Source organism: Amblyomma americanum, chromosome 9 (genome assembly GCF_052857255.1).
Source record: "Amblyomma americanum isolate KBUSLIRL-KWMA chromosome 9, ASM5285725v1, whole genome shotgun sequence".
In the NCBI taxonomy this organism is placed as follows: domain Eukaryota; kingdom Metazoa; phylum Arthropoda; class Arachnida; order Ixodida; family Ixodidae; genus Amblyomma; species Amblyomma americanum.
The window spans coordinates 132,404,999-132,428,915 of NC_135505.1; the positions used below are offsets into that span (position 1 = coordinate 132,404,999).

The following is a 23,917-nucleotide window of genomic DNA, read 5'->3' on the forward strand; positions in this document are numbered from 1 at the left end:
AAGACAGAAAGCATGTACTACAGCGTCTTCGCGAAACGATCGTTGTGGTCACAACTTTCGTAGACGAAAAGCGTTTTCGCTGAGAGGAATAAAGATCGTTTCTGATCAGTATTACTACCGTTGAACAGTCTTGTATACTTCATCTTTTTATTTTCTGTGCCCAAGGGAAGTCTTGTTTTATGTCATATTTTGTTGGTTCGCTGTGATGACGTTTCGTGCAATGTGCGAGCCCCATTCTCTTTGTTTTGATCTGTAATACACTGAATTTTTGTTTGATTTGTAAAATGTTCAAATGTTTTACCGCTGCACTGTACTGCAAACTGTACAAGTAAGCTGAGGACTCTTCAGGCGCTACAGGCTTTTTGCCTCAGCTTCCTCTTTGTTAGAGAGATATAAAGTCTTTGAAGCCTCTGAAGGTGTACTTAGCGGGGCTCTCTGTGTTGTTAAATTCTAGATTGATAATTCTAGCCTTCCTTTTGGCCACTTCTTGACCCCGTCGGGAGTTATGAGTTTATGAATTAAACAACGGGATATATAAAATTATCCCGTAATTCAGTTATATGTATTTCAAGGGGCAGACTGGTTACTGTGGAGCCCAAAACTCCGTCTACCACTTCCTCGTGGCAATGGTAAGAGACGCCAAACTCGTGTCATCAAGAACTCGCATTCTGTGCGACTTCGAAGACAGCGATGCATAAAAAAAATTAAAATTGGTTTTTGAGGGAAGGAAATGGCGCCGTAACTGTCTCACGTATCTCTGGGAACACCTGAGCCGCGCTGTAAGGGAAGAGATTAAGGTTGGAGTGAAAGAAGAGAGAAAGATGTGGCGTAGTGGAGGGCTCTGGTATAATTTCGACAACTTGGAGATCTCTAACGAGTACTGACATCGCACCGCGCACGGGGGCCTTTTGCGTTTCGTCTGCATTGAAAAGCGGCCGATGCCGCTTTTGAATGAATTCTAAGCCCCCTCAAAAGTGCTTCATATTGGGTCCATTTTTTTTAACCTGCCGTTTTTATTTCTTATTTTTTATTTGTCTTCCTCTTAAATACGGAAGTATACATCCACGATGCTGCGTGCGACTCAACGCGATAAGCCCGCCTCTTGCTAAAGGGTTTTACTTGCCATGGGGAACACATGGCAAGTTTTCTACCTGCAGGTAGAGAACTACGGAGTTTGCGAGAACTACAGAGCCTTAACGTTATGTATTATTATGCAAATATAGCCAGTTCAACCTAAACGTCGAAGATGTTTAATATATGTAGATAAACATCCAAGAGCACACACCACCGTGTGTTGAATAATCCATATCGCACGAGTCGGTGCTGATTTCCCGGTTTTCATAAAGTATTTACGAGCTTACCTGTGTTAATGACTGTACGGGATTAGTCGAGTAGCTTTCTTAGTTCGCCACAAACGGGTTTTTTTTGGAGGGGCTAATACCAAGGTTATAGTGGCACGCGCCACCACTCCATTTCGAAAATAACGCTCTTAACATTCATTCATACATATTCATATTTCATATTCTAAATGAATCCTAAATACCCTAAACCATTAATATACTTAATTAGCAAACAATATTTGTCAATTAGAAAGCGCACTGGAGTCGTCTAGTAACATGCGCACGGAAACGTGAAAAGTGTCAGAAGGAAATGCCACAGTCCGTTTATATCTGTGACCACTTGTACCTAGCTGCACACACGCACACACGCACGCACACACGCACACGCACACGCACGCACACACGCACACACACACACGCACGCACGCACACACACACGCACACACACGCACACACACGCACACACGCATACATACATACATACATACATACATACATACATACATACATACATACATACATACATACATACATACATACATACATACATACATACATACATACATACATACATACATACATACATACATACATACATACATACATACATACATACATACATACATACATACATACATGCATGCATGCATGCATGCATGCATGCATAAATTATCACGTTGTGGCAATGCAGTGCTCGTTTGGAAGTGTGTCACGAAGTTTAGAAAGCATGACCTGAGAGAAGCCGGAAATCCGAACTGACCTGACCCAAAGAACACCTAAATTCTGCGGCGCGGTGCGAGCACAAGTGCTAAAAAGCTGCGCTAGATTTGAAGCCTTAGTAGCCTCTTTTCAAAACGTGCCATGGAGCTGCATAGTCACGAAGCGGCCGTTAATAAAGGTACACCGGGTATCAGGCAGTTCAGCGAACAACAGATGAAGCCTGCACACATTGTGACCCTGTTAGCCCTGGTAACACTGGGCTCCACACGCAGGCAGGCACTACAACTTCTCCCTTGTTCCGCAAGAGCTGGTGAGTGATAATGAATTGCTTTCTTGTGAGCGAGCGGAAGTACTTGGCAAATAGATGGTCAAAAAATTTAGCTCTTATAGCAGCGAACGAAATCCACAATCTGTGAAGTGGTAAATAGCGCATTGACTATTTCCAGTTAATTTAATTCCCTTAGGCGGAATTACGCAGTTTTGTTACCAAGGCTTGCAGTTACCTTGTGCAGTCGGATACTAATTCCATCCGTAAAGCTTTCTTGGGTAAGGAGTAGTGACGAGAGGTGGGCTCATTCTTCGGGCTTTCGAAGCTTTGGGAGCGCTGTTATTGCGGCAGTAAGGGTAGTGTGCATGCAATTCTATGCATTCACATACACGACGAACCTGATGAAGTTGAAGGCAGGTGGCAGTTGGTACCATTATTACGTGGAAACAACTGAAAGAGTCTCAGTGGACGATGTAATAGTCAAGAGTATAAAAGCGCGGAAGGTCACCTAAAAACTGATTAAAAATTCCGCCTTCGAGCACACAACAAATTATCTCCGAATATGAGATAATTCGAGGAAGGGGTTGTATTACACAAAAAGGCTAAAAGCTAAAGCGGCGTCGCCGGAGAGCATGTACGTACCTTCAAAGTCACGAGGCGAAAGACGGTGGGAATAATCGACAATATCGGCCTTAGTTTCCGGGCGTGAACGTCCCTTGCGTCAGTTGTCGAAATTTTAAGCAACTTTGAGCATAAACTAAACCAGGCTCTGTTCTTACTTTTTTTCAGTGAACACACCGCAGTTTACTATTGGGAAATTCAAGCATGAAAGTAAGAGACAGGTACATTTAGTACAGCATGAATTTTCTCTAAAACTTGAACTAGTGTTGGCAGCTTTGACGATCAACAAAAAGCATTACAAAGTTCTGCGGCAATATTTACAAAAGAGAAAAAAAAAGCACGCAAGTATACACCCTGCAGTTACACTCACGCTAATAAACTTCACAAGCTGCATATATGTTTAGCAACAAAAAAAATAACCTTATGGAAACAAGAAACTTCCGTTTAACTGAGGTGTAAAACAGCGTTTCTGAACGCCAGTTATCAACCACAGAGTGCAAAAATTTTCCGGCTCCTTCCTGCATCCTGTAGAGGAACACTGGCGGCAGCCGACGGGCTGCTGGCTCTGCTGCTTAGCGTAACGTTAGTGAGCTGTCTCTTATGATGAACATACTGCCACTGCTATTAACACTTCTACTACTACTACTAGTAATACTAAGGCCGAAATTCAGGTACATGTTGTAAACATAGATGACCATTGGAACATGGCCGCCGCGGTGGCTGAATGGTTACGGCGCTCGGCTGCCAGCCCGAAAGACGCGGGTTCGATCCCGGCCGCGGCGGTCGAATTTCGATGGAAGCGAAATTCGATCTAGAGTCCCGTGTACTGTGCGATGTCAGTACACGTTAAAGAACCGCATGTGGTCGAAATTTCTGGAGCCCTTCACTACGGCGTCTCTCATAGCCTGAGTTGCTTTGGACGTTAAACCCCCATAAACCAAACCAAACCAAGCCATTTCAGGATGAAGTCAGGGTTCGTCCTACCTTGTAGGCATTCTTTGTCTTGTGTCTCAAAAATTCTGTGAAAATTGCAATTAATGTACTATAATTGGGTTTTCCTTAATAGTGACTATTTCATTTGCTAGCACATTTAACGTCCATTTAAGATACACTTGAATGCCAGCAGGCATTCGGGCAAGAGAAGTAGTTATGCAATATACGGTTATAGAATGTGTTCTGCCCAATGCTCAGAGCTGCGTGTGATTGGGTGAGTGAATTGTGTCATGCCGCCCTCCCCTTCATCCTGCGGTGCTTAGCTTCTTTCGCACTCAACGCGTCGCCAGTTCACTTACTTCAACAGAGCCAGTGCTCTCATTCACAGAGTCTTTGTAGTGGCTTTAAATCATTTTTCCCCACCCTGCCCCTCCTCCAGGAAAGAGCGTTGTGGAAATCACGAGTGCTGAAGTGGTCGCATCTCCCGACCGCTCTGCCGTTTCTCTTGTCTTGGAAGTTCGGGTCTCTGCCGTGTTGACGTCAAGTGCAGAGCTGCGGGTCACTGTAGAGAACGGAATAAACCCGTCGTGTGCAAGTTCAACAGGCCCATGGTATGTCGCCTTCAACACCTTAATTCCTTCCACTTAATTACTTCCAAACGGTAATTACTGAAAAACTGAAATGTGACTTTCATTGTAGGCCAAGAAATCGCAGGAAAGATCCTGTAATGCGTCACCTGGAACCTGTAATATCAGCAACAATAGACTGTGAAGGACCATTAGCAACGTCCGCTGTAAAATGTTGCAAACAATACCAGAGGGCTTTCAGAAATGAATAGCGCCGGTTAGACTTTCTTTTTTGGCAGCGTTTAGTTCGTGTTTTCGGTATGCAGTGTGCATGCATGTCTTTGTCTGTGTTATGATATTTCTGCCTGTTGTATGAAAAGCCATAACACCCCTCTTCAATCGGTAAAAGCTTCATAAAAGCCTATATTTACTATTCTATCACAGAAAAGCTTTTTTTTTTTCCTCTGCGTGGATGCCTCAATGATTTGCATGAAATGTATGTATGGAAAGGCGTCAGCCATCTGCGAGCCAGGCAATGCGAAGCGCGAGCTCAATTTGTCTTGTGGACTGGAGGCGCCATCTGTCTCGAAAGAACGAAACAAGCAAACTTTCGCCATCTCAGTGTTGTCAGCCTTCCGTACTTTGTTAGGAAGGGCCTGGCGTACGCCACCGGATAATAGAGCCACTGAGAGGGATGAAAAATGATGACGGTTATCTTGAATTGGAAGTTTAATAAACGAAGGCGTTTAGTAAATTTTTATAGGATTTATATAGAATTATATTGGATACATAATAGGCTAAATATGGTAACACAGCATGTAGTTATCCCTATTTAATTCTTACAATTTTAAAACATCTCGTAACCATATTACTCTAGTTTTGTTTTCACATTCTAAGCACCGCTTATCTTCTTTTCTCGCTCCTTTAAATGTGAACTTGAATATGAATGAATAAAGAAATGTTGTTATGTATAACAAGTATGTTAAACTTGTTTTTGTCTTGGTTTAGCACAGAAGAAGATTAGCTGCTTGTACGCGGTAAAGCAGGATATTTGCTTGGTGCTTCCTCCTTCTTATGATCTAATCTATGGCCCGTAAAAGATGTATAAAATTTCATCTGTTTTAAGGATAAGCCATCAGACTAAGATTTCAATAACAGTCTGGTGCTGCCACTATTGATATTACAGCGCAAAATATAGTTAAATCGTTTATTCGTCCCTTTACAGCACGTACAAAATCTGTGATCCGATCACTGATATCGAGGAGCAACTCTTCGTATCCTTTGGAAGCCGGTGTCCCATTCCTGCAGGTTATTACATCGTGAATATCACAGTGGAAGCCACTTCTTCGCCGAGAGATTCTGTTAGTGTAAGTTATTCCTTCTTTATAAACCATACCTCACTTTTCTGCTACCATGCCAATTCTTAGTATTTTTAAGCAAATGCTGACAAGGAGTCGTTTCAGTACACAACGGATTGCTGTCCTTCAATGTTTGTCGTGCGTACAGTTCAATAACATACATTGGTATTGTATTTTGGTTACAGGCGGACAACATAACCATGGAACTGAAGTTTACTGATGACGGCAAGCTGGTCGGATGCACGTCGTTCTCATTCGGATAAAAATGAGCAGCCACCCAAAATACCAACTACGGAACATCTGTTCACAGAATACATGTCCATGTCGGATTATTTAAACAAATGGCTCGCAAACCGAAACGTTGCTTTAGAGAAGTAAATTTAACAAACAAAGGATACTTTGCCTCGGCAATTCCTTTCTTATGAGGTTTATGAAGTGAATGCTTAGGAACAGCAAATGAGATTATTGGTCGGTACGACTGTAGCACATTTAATTAAAGAGTACATTCACAGATTTGTTTTACACCCATGGTACACACCGTAGATAGCTTTGAGAAGCGATATGCGTTGCACCTCAGCGATGCGTGGTGTCGCTGGTAGGGGTTGCATATAAAGGAACGCTAGCCTACAGCGACGTGAGCCGCCATATTTGACTGGGCGATTTATTAGTTGCAGTGTTCAGCCGACAACCGTTGAGCAGGCCCCAGCAACTTCTGAAATTTTGAGACAAACATGGCACCGGGTTGACGAGGAGAAGGCTGAAAAATCCCGGAGATTCGCAGCACACAGAATGAAGAAGTGGAAAACAAATTTTTTCGTACATTCAGTGCAAAGCGATGAATGTCTACCAAGGCACCTGTTTTATCAGCCAAATATTCATCCATGTGTTGTCAGTACGCAAGAGCCAAATGGAAAGCGTCAGGTCGTAAAGAATTTTGAGATGTTTTGTCTTCCATGCGTACTTTTTGACCGAAACACTGAGGCTTCCCCTCGGCCACCTAATTCCTGCCTGCTCAGAGGAGGGCGCTCACTTCCGGCAAGGACCACCTGATTCGCATACTCTCAGACCAGTAAGTGAACGCGGGAGTTTAGGTAACTGCTTACTGGCTGAATTATGCCAAAACTACACCGACAACACGCAAGTACACAACAGTTTATGGAGGAAATATCTGACGCAACAACCTCTCACAATGAGTGGTCGTGTGGACTAACGTGGGGTATGCCTACCGTCCACAGAGCAACTTGACGTTTTCTGCGTCCCAGCATTGGAAGCTTCGAAGATTCCAATAAATATCAGGCCATTAGGTGTTGTAGTTCCTAAGCCTAGCGACACGGAGCCGTATTTTTGAGATGTGTGCAGTTAAGCCGAGCTGAAGAGCTGAAAAGTCAAATGGAATCATCAGACACCTGTTGCTCTTCCATGATGTGCAGGATGAAGCGATTCCGTTGGTTAGTTTTTCTTTCTGTGGTCTCCGTGAGAAACGAAGTGCTTTTGGTTTGGTTTATGGGGGTTTAACGTCCCAAAGCGGCTCAGGCTATGAGGGACGCCATAGTGAAGGGCTCCGGAAATTTTGACCACCTGGGGAACGAAGTGCTTTTAACTTACTTCACAGATGCATTGTGATATATGTGAAAATCCCAGCTTATGCGAATCTCTAGTCCCAGAGGACACATGCTGGCCGTTTTCGTATTCATAGTAGTCATGATCGTAGTCATGATGGTAGTAGTAGGCATGATCTAGGTCCAGAGGGCTTGTACTCCGGTGAAATGTTTTGTTCACGAGGAGAAACCTGACACAGTCGCTGCCTAACATAACACAAAAGAACACACCGGGACAGGAATAAATCGCGTGTGCTAAGGTGAGGTGTTAGACTTAGCCTTCCAGGCAAAGTAGTCTGGGGAAGCCACTGTGAGAGTATATGGCGCAGAGATTTTATAGATAATTAACGGAGAGTTTATTCGTAAAAATGCGGCTTCGCATGATCCGGCTGCATGGAAATGCAAGCTAGTAGCCAATAATATCCTCTACGCCTAATTATCAGGCAACATGCGGCAGGTCAAGAATGACTTCTAAAGCTGTGTGCTTGCTATGTAAAGCGATTCTGGCACTGTAGGCGACATAGATTCGGAAAGAGGACCTTCCCAAAGTATTCCAAGGCTATAGCCATGAAATTCAGCTTTGTCTGAATGTTTAGGTTTGCGCACTCAGCTATAGTTGTACCACGGTGGTTCCTGTTGAGATCCATTGAAACTTCTTTTTGGCGAGATGACACAGGCATAGCTAGTAAAAATTTTTTAGCGCGAACACAAACAAACAGGAAGAAAGACGACACACACAGACACACAGACTCGCAATGCCAACTCATATTGTTGTAGTATACTTATGTTCATCAAAGTATAGAATGGATAAGACAAAGAACAATTGTTTATGCTGAGCCAAGAAAATAGGACGAATACGCAATCTCGTAGTGGCATAGCACATCAAATCTATTTTCCTAGGGCGTCGAGAAGTTCGGGAATGGTTGAGAGGGTGTTGACGTCACAACTACGTGATCTCGCGCCTGTAATTCAAACACCCCGCAATGATCACACATGAGAACAGTTACGACGTCACTACACTGCTCCTCATTCGTCTATGGGATTGTTGTAGCGGTAGCTACATTACGGTAGCATTTCGAGCTCATTCACACTTGTCCAAAAATCCGGCGAGCGAAGCGGATTCGCTCGCCGGGAAAACTAAGACCTGTTCTCATCTGTTGACGCCCGGGCGAGGCGGAAGCGCCGCGCCGCTGCTGTTTCTCGCTTTTCCACACACTTTCCGGCCACCACGTCACCGCTCGCGGCGTACATAGATATGGTTAGAAAAGAGCATAAATCGATGCTGTCTGTGTACCATAACCAGACTCGCAACGAAACGCCCAGCCTAGTGGCGCCATCTACTTGTCAGGACGGGAACTATTACTGTCAACAAAAATGGCGCTCCTCGTAGGGCTAGTAGCGGCCGAATCGTCACTCAAAATAAAAAATGAAGCAAATTTATTAGTTATACTTTTGCTTATCGGTGAGGTGAGACGAAGCGATATACCGGTGTCCGATTTATGGCCAGTGAACGCGCTGAAAAAGGCCGCAACAACGACGAATTCATTCCGAGGCGAGGGGCCCTGCGTCGAAGGGCGCCGCCATGTTTTTCGCCGCGGCGACGAACGCGGAAAATTTAAGTCAAGCCCGATCGCCCTCGCCACGCAGCTTTCCGCCTCGCTGGGCGTCAAAAGCGGCCGAATCCGCTTCGCTCGCCGGATTTTTGGACAAGTGTGAACGGGCCCTTAGCGTGGCGGCGCCGATGGATGGATGGAAGGTAGGAGCATCCCCTTTGAAACGGGGCAGTGGTTGTTGCCACTATGCCCAGTTTTCTCCTTTATTTTTGTTTACTCTGGTGTAAGTTGTTAAAACAATTCGCCATTTCCTTAAAAAAAAAACGTCTTCCTACACTTTAAAACTTATGTCACCTGTCTGCTTTTGTACCACCAATCCTCCAATCGCTTTTTGCTAATTTCCACCGCAGATTTATTTACATGACTTTGTTATCTCTAAACCCTAAACCCTCAGGAAGAGTGACTGTGCCTGCATCGACATCGGGATGGATACCATCGCATTTTAGGATGAGGTGTTCTATTGTTTCTACAGATTTACCACACAAAGCACATGTGTCATCTTCTTCGTTAAATTTTTTTCTGTAGCTGCGCGTTCTAAGACACCCTGACCTAGCTTCAAAGAGGAGGGCACTGCCTCTTGAGTTATCATAAAACGTTTCCTTCCTGATCTGCCTTTTCCAGCATCGATATAGTTCTACACTATGCTTCTTTTCCATTGAATCTATCAAATTTTTACCTTCGACGTTTTTAACCTGTCGTTTAATGCTCTTTCTTTCTCCTTCCTCATCTCTGGAAAACTTACTGGCCAGCTTTCTAGTTCGTTTCCGCCACTGTGTGTCAACGCTCTTTCTGTACAGGTATTTAAATACCTTAGCTGGCCACCGGTTATCATCCAATTTCCTCAGGCGTTCTTCGTATAGTACTTTACTCTGAGCTTCTCGTGCTTCGAACGTTGCCCAGCCCATATCCCCCTGTACTGCCTCGTTTGTGGTTTTCCCGTGGGCACCTAGTGCTAATCTTCCGACAGCTCTCTGATTTACTTCTAATCGCGACTGAACTTCAGCCCTTAAGCATAGAACTGAATTCCCGGAAGTAAGCCCCGTTACCATTATTCCTTTCCAAATACTTCTGAGGACCTCATACGTGTTGTACCCCAACAATGTCCTATGTTTCACTATCCCGGCATCTCTTCGCCCTTTTGCTATGAGAGACTGTTCGTGCTTTTCCGTGTACATATGCCCGTTGTTTGCCCATACCCCGAGATATTTGTATTCGGCCACTCGGGGTATTTCATGGCCTTGTATTGTAAGCTCCTGATCAGTTGTGCCGTTGAAAACCATCACACCTGACTTAGTTGCGCTAAAACTGAAACCTAAACTGTCTCCTTCGTCTCCAGCAATTCACCAAAGTTTGCAAATCTTCCTGGCTATCTGCTAACAGTAGAATATCGTCCGCATACATTAAACTCAATAGTCGTTGCTCAACAAACTTTCCGCCTAATGTCTATGACAGATTATAACCTAGATTGCTTCCTTGTAGCCTTCTTTCCATACTTATCATATAAAGCATGAACAGCAGCGGTAATAGAGGACAACCTTGCCTTAATCCTTTGTGTATCTGGACAGTTGTTGTACTCTTAATTCCTTCCCTTGTTATTTCAACTTCATTTTCTCGATATATTTCCTGCAGAAAATTAATTACCTCATGACTGACACCTTCACCTTTTATATGTTCCACAGGAGTTACCTGTTCACGTTGTCGTATGCACCGCTTATGTCCAAGAAGGCTAAATACAGAGGTCTGTTTTCCGCCTTAGCTATTTCTATGCACTGGGTATTTCTATGCACGTGGCTGTGGCGGCGCCGCCACCCTGTGGCTGCGCCACCATGCTGTCCCGTGGTTGGTCACGTGGTGCGGAGCAGCTGCCGGCGGCGCGGCGCCGTGGCTGATCATGTGGTTGGTCACGTGACCAGACTTCACTCGGCCAGCTGTAGCTATCGCGTCACTCCAGGTTTAATCAAAGCTAAACCACCGCCAATTTTTTTATTACCTTACATCAGTTCCTTCTCAGATAAAAAGAAATGCCTTTGAGGAGAGTAAAGCAGCAATGACTGTCTCAGTCATCAAACTGCTCTCAAATGCGCCGTGAGGGAAGGAACGAAAACGGAAGTGAAAGAAAGAACAGAGAAATTGTTGCCGTAGTACATAGTCCGGATTTAATTTGGCCACCGAGGATTATTTAACGTGTTCTTAGGTCGCGCAGCTCACAAGTATTTTTCTCGTTTAGCCTCCGGCGAAACGTGGTCGCCGCGGCGGTCATGTCCAACATTCTTGGAGAAAAACTGAATATTGAAAAAGTTTAAGGCACCTTTATATAAATATTTAGGGCAATTGTCCTTTCTTCAGATGTGTAGCAAAATTTTTATTTAGAAGTTTTTCGTCGCTGGCATTGAGCAGCTAAATGTGGCGTATAAAACCAATGGAGACGGTTTTTGGTGATAGCACAAACGTTAAAAGCGAAAAATGCAAATCTGTTGATGGAAGATCTGTAGATATATTTATTGAATGTTCAAGCGAAATCTTGCAACATATAAAAAAAAACTGCGTTCGTAAAATCTTTCCCATTAACAAAAATGCTTTTTTTCCAAAATGGTTGTGTGAGCACATTTCACGTCCTCGTGCTCAGCAGTTGAGGGCGCTAACCCCGTAGCCGCCGCGGCAAGTGCCGCTTAGAGCAAGCTAGCGTTGCGGTGCTTTATATAGCAAGATGAGCCCAACGAGTGTACCGAGAGAGGACCTACGCGTTGCCTAGTACGCAAACAGAATCGGTTGAACGTAGCGGCACTTAAAGCAATGGGCGATCTGGGTGATCAGCGCCAACGACGTGCCGAAGAAGAAGTGCCAGCATGGCCCATACAGAATGCTGGGGCCTTCGCCTCGGCTCGACGCCGCCATCGCCGCAGCAGCTCCGTCGATTGCCCAGTCCACGGAGTTGCAAAAAACGTGGTAGTGGTCGTGCCGTCGACCGCGACCGGGATGTGTAGCTCAAGCTGACGCCACCTCCGCCACTTCGGATGCCGGCGCTGTTCACTCGGGCCGCCATGCGCCAAAAGTGGTGAAGGTAGCCAAACGCGCTATTTTTTGCTGTCAAAAGAAGTGTACAATGATACGACCTCCGAGACTCGAGTAAGACTGGCACAATCTCTGAGCCGACCTAGAATGCACTGCGCCTTTCTTGCAATGCATTTCATGCCTTCGTGTGCTCTGGATGACAAGAAAGGCTGCGAATTCTTAGCATTTCCGCTCCATCGAAATCTGTTAGCCAGGCTACCAGATAAGCTATCCATGGAGCGAGAAATGGGACCTTCGTCCGAATCTTGTGTAAAGTTGGTTAGATTTATGAGCTTTAACGTCCCAAAGTGACTCACGCTATGATGGACGCCACAGTGAAGGGCTCCGTATAATTTCGACCGCCTGGACTATGCTAACTTGCCCTCGCGTCGCATGGTACGCGGCTCTCTATCATTTCGTTTGCATCGAAATGCGACCGCAGCGGCCACGATCGAACTACGCAGCGCCTTTCGGGTCAGCAACCGAGCCCCATAACCACTGACCCACCGCGGCAGAACCTAATAATATTCATCAACGCCTATGAGAGATGGAAATCGGACTAAGAATGAATTGTTATAAGGGTAAGAAAGGCGCGAAAGTATTGGGGCGACATCAATCACTCACTGTTGGCGTAGCGAGGAGGGCACCTTATATATAGAGGAGAGGAAATGGGGCAGCAACTGTCTCACTCCTCGATGGACACCTCAACTGCGTCGCGAGGGAGGAGGAACAAACTTTTATTTGTCTTATGACAAAGAGGGTAGGGGTTAGGTGTAAGGCTTAGACAGGTGCGTGTGAGGGAAAGGACTGTGGGAGCGAAAGAGGAAAGACGGAGAAAGAGGTGCCGTAGTGGAGGTCTCCGGAATAATTGGGACCACCTTGGGATCTTTAGCGTGCCCTGACTTTACATAACACACGGGGCCAAGTTGCTCGCGCTTTCCCCCTATTGTCATGCTCTCTGAGGCTCACGAGTAGCAGTGAAGGGTGCCCCGATAGGGTTTATGTGTTTAGGGGGTTTAACGTCCCAAAGCGACTGCCGCAGTGGAAGGCTCCAGAAATTTCGACCAACTGCGGATCTTTAACGACAGGTGGTCGAAATTTCCGGAGCCCTTCACTATGGCGGCCCGCATAGCCTGAGTCGCTTTGGAATGTTAAACCCCATAAACCCATAAAACCTATCAGGGCACTCTACGCTGCTATTGTTGAGCCTCAGAGCGCATGGACAAGGGTGGAAAGCTGGAGCAACTTCCTTCTACATTGCAGCCGAATTTTTGATGTCTTGTTTACAAATGGGCCTACTGGCGACAGCCGGATTCAAGTGTCCTGGGTCCGGTTGTCGCCCCGATAGGTGAGCCTATTATTAATGTACTCGTCTCATAGTACGTGGCTATTAAGATAACTTTTTATTGGAGCCTTCGCCTGCCAGCGGCTGGAAATCATTGGCGGCTCTCGTGGGAGTGTCGCCATGGCTCCTGTAAGCCGCGTTTTTAAGCCTCCTCGAGCCTATTGGAGCCAGCGACTCCAATGTACACCTTTAACAACGTGCAGCCAATCACTGCTTCACCTTCGGTCGCCTTTAGCTTGATAGTCACTGTAGTCGGGGCCTTCTGAAATGGGACAAATAAAATTCGGCAAAAAAACTATATATGCTGCATTTTCTTATGTTCCGAAGCTGTTTTCTCAATGAAAACTCAACTATAGTGCCCTTCAGTTAAATATTTCACCACATGAGTCAAGAAGGAAGTTACAGCACGAGACATCACTTACCAAGTGCACTTTATAACTTCTTTTTGTAGTTTAAAAGTGATCCTTTCTTCCAGAGTGAAATGGCCGCACTGTTATGTCCAGTAGAGACTTCAAAAGTAGACGGTGTTACTGGCTTCGCGAAAACAGCTCTTTGCACGTCTAAAACGGCCCCGCCGCGGTGGCTCAGTGGTTAGGGCGCTCGACTACTGATCCGGAGTTTCCGGGTTCGAACCCGACCGCGGCGGCTGCGTCTTTATGGAGGAAAAACGCTAAGGCGCCCGTGTGCTGTGCGATGTCAGTGCCCGTTAAAGATCCCCAGGTGGTCGAAATTATTCCGGAGCCCTCCACTACGGCACCTCTTCTTCCTTTCTTCTTTCACTCCCTCCTTTATCCCTTCCCTTACGGCTCGGTTCAGGTGTCCAATGATATATGAGACAGATACTGCGCCATTTCCTCCCCCCCCCCAAAAAAAAACAACAACAATTATTCACGTCTAAAACGCTTTGAAAAGTTGAGCGCACAATTGTGGACGCAGTGTAGCGAATGGATAAGATAATAAAAAAGCACCCTCATTTTCAGTGTGTACTACTAAACTCAACTTCAAATTGTCATTAGGTTGTGATTACGTTACAAGGCCACGTGCCCTGTCTCGACCGATAAGGGTGCTCATAAGGGCAGGTTGTGACGACGTTCCAAGGACACGTGACGTTTCTCGACCAACCAGCGAACTTCCTGGCATCGGAGGGTGGATCTCGCTGCCAACGTAACAATTGCGTAAAAGAATGCATGCACGAAGACGCCATCTGTCAGGAGATTGGCGCATTATTAAGCCCAATGTAAACGGTGTTAATCTTTTTACTTCTTCATGAAGAGCCGGCCCTATGATATACTTACTTCAATCGCCATCTGTATGAATGAGTGCAGGAGGACGCTATGGCTCACTGGCGCTGTGATCTCCGGAACTGGGCACTTGTTGTCCCATGGTTGACCCAAAAGCTGTTCAACTCTAGAGGATCCACCGCAGAGACTGTAAGCGCTTAAAAGATGAAGGAGTTGTACACTCAGCTTTCGAAGAAAATGTATCACAGCGTGCTTGCGTGCTTGACGCAAGTAAAAAAAAAATTCGTCAATTCTCGCATAGCTGGCACAAAGAGGTGTAAAGCAAACTTTATTACAGGTTAAGACAAATTTGATTATATTATTTGATTACGATAGTCACTGGTTATTTATTTATTTGTAGATACTGCAATTACCACACGGTGATTTTAGCAGGTTTAAAGAAGGTTTAAAGCTGGTTTAATTTTTAGCACAATAAATACACAAGGCACAGTGAGGAAAACAGGGTAATAGTTAAATAATACTTTCGGTGAGTAGCGTGTCCCGATTATAGCTTGATGATATGCTTGTTTAAGCTTTGTACAGATGTGCTGCCAGCCTTGGAAGCTTTAAGCAGGCAGCGTGTTCTAAGCTTTAAGCAGCTTTAAATCTTTCCAGCTGGATAACCACGTTAAACCTGTCCTTAAAAAATTGTCAGTAACGCAAACGCCACTGTCTTCGTAATTCTCCTCAGTTAAATGCATTGCCTAGTTGTCCGAATAAATGTTGGCGGTTATGTAAATAAACCTTCAGAAGATAAACAAAAATTTTGTCAAATCGTGTAAACACTTGCTCAAATTCATATGGTCGTTATAGACACCTTTCTTTTGGACAGGAAATTATATGCGAAACGCTTTTTTCTGTCTATTGTCGCCACCATCGACCGCCAGTTTTTCTGTGCTCTTTTCGCTAACATTGCTTTGCATAATTAGCAGACAGAGATAATTAGACAGAAATAACAAGACGACAAATGAATAGCCGAATCTTGAGGGGAATCCTCTAAGGTGGAGCTTGTTTTTTACGGGAACACTTGCACGCCAGCATGCACCCAAGGGGAGCCATACGGCTACGGAGGAAAGCTGTAGAGCTTCCGTAGAAACTTCTAAGTCAAAAATTCGTCCTTGTCCGAGGTTCGAACCCGGGATCGCCGTCTCACCTGGGCAGTGGCTCTACCTACAAAGCTAACTGGGGCGGCTAGCAAATCGTAGAGTGAGAGCGAATTGATCTAAAACTCTATGTGGAAATGGTAGAGCTTAAAGAGTTGGTGGGGTGACTTCCCCGGTAAGGCTGTGGTCCCGGGCGCGAACCCCGTGTCAGGACGAGCTTTTTTTGAAATGCGAAGTTTCTGTGCAAGGGGTATATCTTTCCTCTGAAGCTGTACGGCTGCGCTTGGCCGCATGCTAATGAGTAATTGCTGCCTTTTTTGATAAAAATAAATATTGATGCTAATCATTATTGGGCAATGAAAGAAAAGCAGTCAGATCAAAAGTAATACGAAGGCAATATAGTGTGGTTAGCCTGCACTGTGAACTTTAGAACCGCAACTGAGATATATAACTAAAGAAGAACAAACGTAACAAATGTATCCGACCAATACACACTTAAGGGATGATATTGTAGCAGAAATTAGGTAGTGTAAACGGGCTTGGGTGTGCGTTGAACTGCGAACACTTAATCAGCAGCCTGTTACGTGGCGGAAGTGTTAAAAAGGTGGGAAGAAACGTTTACGAGGGCGGCAAGATGACTGTTGAGTGGGATATCATGGGAAAGTTGCTTCTGAATGGACGAAAGGGGTGCAGAAAAAAAGGACTCCGTGGACAAAATAACACAGACAAGTATACTTTGTGTTCTTATTCCTTTATCCTAGTCGTTTTATTTTGGACGCAGTAGACAAAATTACAAAGAGACGTGCACTTTGTGTTCTTGTTCCTTTATCCTAGTCGTTTTGTGTTGGACGCAGATGAGAAAATAACACAGAAAAGCACACTTTGTGTTCTTGTTCCTTGCGTTTGTGTTGGATGCAAAAGTTAAAATAACAGACAAGTACACTTTGTGTTCTAGTTCCCTTATCCTAGTCGTTTTTGTAGGACGGAAAAGACAAAATAACACAGAAGTTCACATATTGTGTTCTGGTTCTTTTATCCTATTCATTTGCGTTGGATGCAGTAGAAAAAAATAATAGTGAGAAGTACACTTTGTGTTCTTCTTTCGATATCCTAGTTTGCGCTGTTTTGCTTGCGTCACTTGAAAGCTCGAAAAATTTGATGGTCTACGCCCATACGAAAATTTCTTTAGACAGGCGATAGAGTGTCTATAGACTCCAGTCTATAAAGTCTGTAGACTATCAAAAACCCACAGATAACAGTCTATAGGCAATACAAATCCTATAGACAGTCTATAGACATTCTATAGATTTATGGCCATACACATTTAGTCGACATTTGGCTATATACAGTTTATAGACTATGAACAGACAAAAAGAAATATCTATCGGAAGGCAATACAGTCTATGAGAACTGTATAGACTTTATAGACCATTTGTGTAAGGCCGGTGCCCGAAGCTAGCGGATGGCATGGCTAGAGGGAGATCAAAGCGACGGACCGTGGTTCTGCAATATGCCTGAGTGATGTGTCTTAATGACAGTGACTATATAAGTAACTCGGTATTAACTCAATAGAGTAACTCAGCGTGTAGAAAAGATACGTACCACGAACCGATGGTGCCGTAGCAGCGAATCTCCTTGCCACCAGAAGTTAAAATTTTGACTTCAAGCTTGAGATCAGGCCGCAGATTCTGGGAAGTTATCAGTGTGAAGTTCGTTGTCATTATTTCTCCAATTTCTGCATTCCAGATGGTAACATTACTAATGTCTATTTTCTTATCACCTGCGTTGTAGAGAACAAAACATCACACATTGTTATCAAAGTGCACTGTTCAGCGACAAATATAATACGACTGTTGTAAACAAATGTATCAGGCCTTTAATGATCACTGCTACTGTGGACCACTCGAAATACTTTGGTTCCGGTTAACAGCATTCGTCTTGCCACTGTAGCAATGCATCGTACTTAGTTAGCCCCAGATGCCACCTAAACATTACGAAGGAAGGATAGTTGGCAGCCATATCTTGCTGAGCTGACCTTAAGAATTGACCTAAGACAGCCCCAGAATGAAGAACGCGGCATCAGTTTTTTCAACAGGGCATTCTATACTCTAAAAATAGAGGGGGTTTTACTCCTCTTTAACGATTTATTACAACCAATAATTGGGCAGCAATATGGATAACTTCTGCCATGTACCACATTCTTTTTTCTCGTGGATGGCTTCAATCACTGCAACGCATTTATATTATGCATGACAGATGCCAGTAAGATATGTGCTTCAAGCTTCACATCCGGTAGTCAACGCCCAAGATCTCCAGAGACTTAATGTGTGAGCGCAGAACAAAGCCGAAACCTTCTTCCTGCAACAAGCGCATGGTCTTTCCTTGGTCTTCTCTACGATGAAGCTTACTGGCATATATGTAGTAGTAACTGTGGGCCAGCTGCTCGACAATTGAAGTAAACCTGGACGATCTTTATCATCTCATAGAGTGATGAACCAGGTGATTTTGTGACATGGAAAGCCTTCTGGCAATTAGATTTCTGAGCGCCGATGTGGCCGTAGCATGCATGACGAAGAGAAATAGCTGTCTGATAGAAGAATCGTTCAAGGAAAGTCGTCAAATGTGTCGTTCCTAGCATTACAAGTTCGCGCAACTTGAATTTAGTCGAGAGCAACGAATCTTTCTATCTTGCTATCTCCTTTTGGAGTAGGTTGCTTACCGTAAAAAGTCTACATTCCTTGCAGGATGTTGTCTTGAACTGTCTGAATTCTTGAATCTTTTGAATATAGATTGTAGTTATTTTTCAACCCTAGTCTAAAGTAAAGCACTAGAGCAATATGCGACAGGCGAAGTTTGCTACCCTTGAATAAGTTTCTAAATATCATTTCCTTCTCCTCGTTTCTTATTATTTTTCCAGTTCCCAGCTAAGCACCCACCAGTCACGGCAGCTATAAAGGACGCGCATTTTGCCTCAGAACAAATATGAGGCGTTAATTACCCGAAACATCCTAAAGGTGAAATCCTTTATGGTAAACGTCTTTGACCCAAAGACCTTCAACCTAAAGCCATTTGACCTAAAGGTAATTGGGCGTCTATGTATACAATAGGTGCTCTGTTAACTCTGAAATTTTCAGCCAGCAATTTGAGACCATGGTGATGTCATTAGAATATTTGGAACGTTTCGTCTGGGCAACAACGCCGGGTTTCATGGCCACTGAACCATGGAATGCTTTCGTATCAAATAACTACATTTGCTTTTATAAGCAGTTTTACTCGAGACGCAACATCCTTACATCCTTTTAAAAGTTTCCTGATTCTGATCACAGTCCACATTATTTCTTAGTATGATTTGTGAGCCAAAAAAGATGGCAAGCGTCATGGACGTAGCAAATAAAAACACTGAGGCAAAGCTATACCATTGTTCTCTGTTTTTTTCTGGCCTCCTTGCCGTCACTCCTGGCTTTTGGCCAAGCAGTGGGAACTAGCCCGACAACTCACTGCTGTTACCTTTGAAGTGTTCATCCTAAACCTTACTCACCTCATTTGTAGGGGGCTACATTAAGGTATGATGCTATAATGGCGATATTCGTGGTACATATTCCTTAACCCTAACATTAGACAGCTACCGGTAGAGTAGAGGTTAGGAGCATTTTTGTAATTTCAAAACTGCGCGAAGAAACAGGACAGAGCAAGGAGGAGGAGAAGGAGGAGGGACTTTAATGGAGCAGGAGGACAGAGCAAGGGACACAGACACAACGTAAGGCACCAACTAGCCCGCCAGAAATTACTTCTAAACAACACTTGTCAACACGTTACTCACTTGGACAGGAGGCGAGCTCCGGCGTCTGAACGAAGCCTGCGGCTACCGAACTTCCGAAGAGGGCGAAGAACATCACAGCGGAAAGCATGGCTCCAGTGGCTCCGTTCTGCAGTTCTCCGCAAGTTAAACCCGTCTGGGTGACATGCACAGCACTGCTTCATTTTATTTGGAAACCGTGCCTCTCGCAAGGGGCGCCGAGGAACCCCAGTGCGTCTTGAATAACGCGAATAAGAGGGCGTTAACTCACAGCAGCGCCGACACGCGTTGCAGAACTCTGTGTGGTCGTGGTGAAGTGTTTTCGTGCCGTTTCCGAACCCATGCACCAGTCTTGCCACATACGGCGATGACGCTCCCTTAGACAACAAACTTGGAGTGCGTTGCTAGGGCATCGCAAAGCATACATGCAAGGTATCCGGTAACCTGGTCATATCCAATTTAGATTTGGTAAATTAAAACTGAAGCGGGTTATGTATTTGGCAATGTTTGATTTCACTTCTGTTTCATATGGGGCTGTGAAGTTACTCGTGTCACATACAGGAGTAGGGGAAACAAACTACCAATCACAGGCAAGGCCGGTCTGATCGCCGCAACGCCGCTACACTCCAAAACAGAAAGGAGTAAAAAGAGAGTAAGCTGTCCTGCAGCACTCCCTTTTATAAGAGAGCATGATGTCCTATAAAGGGAAGTGCACTAGAGCATACTCCTTTTCAAGCTATCCTGCAGCACTCCCTTTTATAAGAGAGCATGATGTCCTATAAAGGGAAGTGCACTAGAGCATACTCCTTTTCAAGCTATCCTGCAGCACTCGCTTTTATAAGAGAGCATGATGTCCTCCAGGGCACTCTCTTTTATAAAGGGAAGTGCGCTAGAGCATACTCCTTTTCAAGCTGTCCTGCAGCACTCCCTTTTATAAGAGAGCATGATGTCCTCCAGCGCACTCTCTTTTATAAAGGTAAGTGCGCTAGAGCATACTCCTTTTCAACCCCAATATAGGCGTATTGTTTAAAGTGAGTCACCTCCCCCCCCCCCCCCCCCCCGCATCTAGTGCGGTCGTGTCCCCGAGTACTGAGACCACTTTTTTCTACAACCATCCTCAGTTTCTATTCCAGATCGGAAGGAGGACGTCACAATCAATGTGACGTCAACCCCCCCCCCCCCCCCCCCAAAGCCATACGTCATTATTTTAACTTCAATTCTTGCCCCATAGGCGGGTACTGGAGAAATGGAACTGCTATGTACTTTCCGGTTGGAGGATAAAGTTAGGCTGCTTTTCCTGCCCTCAGAGCACTCGCCAAATGCACTCTATACCATTGATACTGTCCATACAATTTCACAGTTGTGATCCGGGTCTTCGGTCCTCACTTGCCCAGGGTAGATGTATTAATTCCTTACCACTTCCAATACATCACTGCGTGCTGTAAACTGCTGTCCACTTTACAGTCTCTTCAACGTCGCTTTATTTTGTTCTGTAGTACTTTACGAAAGAAAAGGGTGTAAATGCCCATGTTTCACACTAAAGACATCGCAAATAATTGCACACAAAGCTTCTAAATCGGGATTTGCGCCTTTTAGTATTTCGGAAACGTGTAGATAGATGCGTTTCAGGCTGGAATTATTCACTGAGACATGGCTCATATATTATCGTGTTCCAGCTGTGCAAGGACTGAAAATGGCCGAGGAGTGACTGCACACATGGCGCATGAGAGAAATGGGTTTCAGTTTTTTCAAAATTGCTTTGAAACAACCGCTCATCCGTGGCTACTCTGGCGGCTGGAATTGTTAATAAAATGCTCTTTCACTGAACAAGATGCCATACGAAGGGTTTCAGTTTTGGAAGGCATATAGTTAGGCCAGTTGCTCTTCGTCCATCTTCGAGAACCAATTGCGGTACACCGAGACGGAGATAGACAGCGAAGGCAAGCTGAAGATGAAGAAGAAAAGGTCGTCCAGCGGTGTGTGTTTAAAGTTCCACAAGAAAAATGGTCTTCATATCTTGGGTCAGAGTAGACGTAAGCATTATTTGTTTTTGCAGTACCGGTGTTGCACATTCTAGAGACTACAGCTCGCTGCAACTCCCGTTGCAACATTCAAGGTTCCGTCTCGACCAAACGCAAACATCCGTCCGCAGCGCCGCTCAGGCGTTAAAGCGGAACGCACAGGATCCCTGCTTCCCGCTGCCTTTACGGCTAGGCTAATGCCAGTCTTTTTCTTCTCACTGTTCACAACGGGTTGCGCCCCGCACCGCACCGCACCGCACCGCACTGCACGGCACCGCATGGCACCGCACGGCACCGCATTGCACCGCACCGCACCGCACCGCACCGCACCACCACCACCACCTCCTCTTTAAAATCCGCTCTTTGCACTCAGCTGCCTTACGACGAAACGACTGCCCTTCGGAACGTAGTAAAAGCGCTTGGCTTTGTAACAGCATCTACATGCGCTAAGCACTGGCTGTACAACCGAATTTGGAATTATGAACAACAAGGCCAGCAGTACAATGAGATTATCTTAGCTTTTCAGACGCCATTCACTGAAGCAGGTTCGGTTTTCAGGCGAAACCAACCGACACGTGTACGTAGCACGCAACGGTATTTAAACCTTTAATTAATACTTAAATTGATTGTTTTTTTCTGTTGCATTTTCTTCTGTTTTCTTTCGGTTCAAAGCAAGGTAGTTAACAGGATGTTCGTATGGTTGATCCATCTGCGCTTTTTTTCTGTGATTGTCTCTGCTTTTGTGCAAGCTCTCCACAAAGCTTAAGAATATGAGAATACTAATCAGCGTGTTCTTGGAGATCAATATAATATACCTAGTCGCGTTTCTAAGCTGTTTTTTTTTCTTTGAAGCTTTATAACTTGGAGTTCTTTTGCTGTAGAATAAAAAGCTCACGATAAGGAGAAAACCCAAAATTCCGTTCAAGCTTGGTTGACTATTAGTTGTAAGAATGTTCTTAGGAATAGCGAGAAACTAGCTTTTGCAAGGCCTTCTAAGATTGTTTCTCCAGGAAGGATAAGTATTCTTTCTACCACCACATGACTTTCGCAACCAGAACAGCTTCTTGCCCTGCGTGCATTTCCCCCTCACAGTTTTATTTTTATGTCAAGCACAAAGATCAAATGTCATGTAGTACATGTGGAATAAAGCCGGAATTAAGGCAAGAGAAAAACAAAAAACTTTTTTCTCGAGTATTCAACACACGCTCGCTGTTAGCCACCAGAAAAAAATATTGTGAAAACATCCGAGCGATAACTAGACGTGGATACAGGTGAAAGAAACAAGACCTACACAAACGTCTCCCCCGTCATTTCTTTCATGCGTCTCTATTCCTGCGTCCCTATTTCCTGCGTCTCTAACTTCTTCCCAGCATGCAATACAAAACTAGAACGCTTCAAGCTCAACAAGTCAGTCCAATTCTTGAAGCTTACGTGACGTATTTGTTAGTTCACAAATGTAAATGTGTTTAAAGACAAAGATGCCCTTTAACCATGAGCTGCCGTGGATAAAAAGTTAAAGGAACGATAACTGCGCCTAGTTGGTATAACAGCAGTTATTTAGCATGCTCGTCAACTAATGTAAAAAAAAAGATGATAGTCGATAAAATCACACCGAGGGAGAATCCACCAGAGAAAAAGATATGTTTACCGATGAAAGCAAAGAACATACAAGTAAGAAATACAAAACATAACTACACAAAGGGCGTATGTAAGAATGGCCCTTTTAATTTCTCAATTGACTAAAAAGTTACAGACTGGCTTTGTCGTTGTCGTTAAAAGTGTTCGCTTCTTCAGTGGCAAAAATTACTTCGATTACGGCAAAGCCTCAACGTCTCTATGCAATGAAGACTTTGTAGGCACTAAATTGAATAGAAAACTCTGTCATTTTATTTAGAGGATTGTGTAATGAATATAGTTCGTACAGTTGTCCGCACACCTGTCTAGAGTGCTCGGACGGTGTGCTATGTTCGAATTTATGACAATCGCCGCTGCCTGGGGGATCACATATAACTTTAAAAGCCACGAGAAGTTAAACATGAATCATGGGAAAGTGTTTGCTTGATAAAGTCTTGTTGCGAGCTCTAGTCCACTCGTAAATGTTGTTAACGTACTCCCCGATGCACCGTTCGAGCGTTCTAGACAGGTATGTGGGCGACTGTACAAACGTTCCAAATACATCGGTCTCGAGTGGGTTGAGAACGCCACTACTAAACAGACTTACATTAACAACCTTCTTTTCGAATGCCATAGCATTACAGGTACCGTTCACAACAAAAGCTGGCCTCCATTCATCCATCCTTGTCA

The 23,917-nt window shown here is 44.5% G+C and overlaps 1 protein-coding gene across 1 annotated transcript; it reads right to left on the reverse strand.

The window, feature by feature from the left end:
• Positions 1–13,555: 13,555 nt before the first annotated feature.
• On the reverse strand, positions 13,556–19,743 carry LOC144103690 (uncharacterized). The gene is made up of 4 exons (XM_077636348.1): positions 19,617–19,743; positions 17,399–17,576; positions 14,709–14,850; positions 13,556–13,675 (listed from the first exon to the last, which is right to left on the reverse strand). The coding sequence occupies exons 1-4, from the start codon at positions 19,702–19,704 to the stop codon at positions 13,556–13,558; spliced, it is 528 nt and encodes a 175-aa protein (XP_077492474.1). The 5' UTR covers positions 19,705–19,743.
• Between the last annotated feature and the right edge of the window lie 4,174 nt (positions 19,744–23,917).

Coding starts and splice junctions, on each gene's coding strand:
- LOC144103690 (XM_077636348.1), bottom strand. CDS start 19,704: ATGCTTTCCGCTGTGATGTTCTTCGCCCTCTTCGGAAGTTCGGTAGCC. Junction 17,577..19,616: donor GGAGCTCGCCTCCTGTCCAA/GTGAGTAACGTG, acceptor TCTACAACGCAG/GTGATAAGAAAATAGACATT. Junction 14,851..17,398: donor TACGGCACCATCGGTTCGTG/GTACGTATCTTT, acceptor TCATCTTTTAAG/CGCTTACAGTCTCTGCGGTG.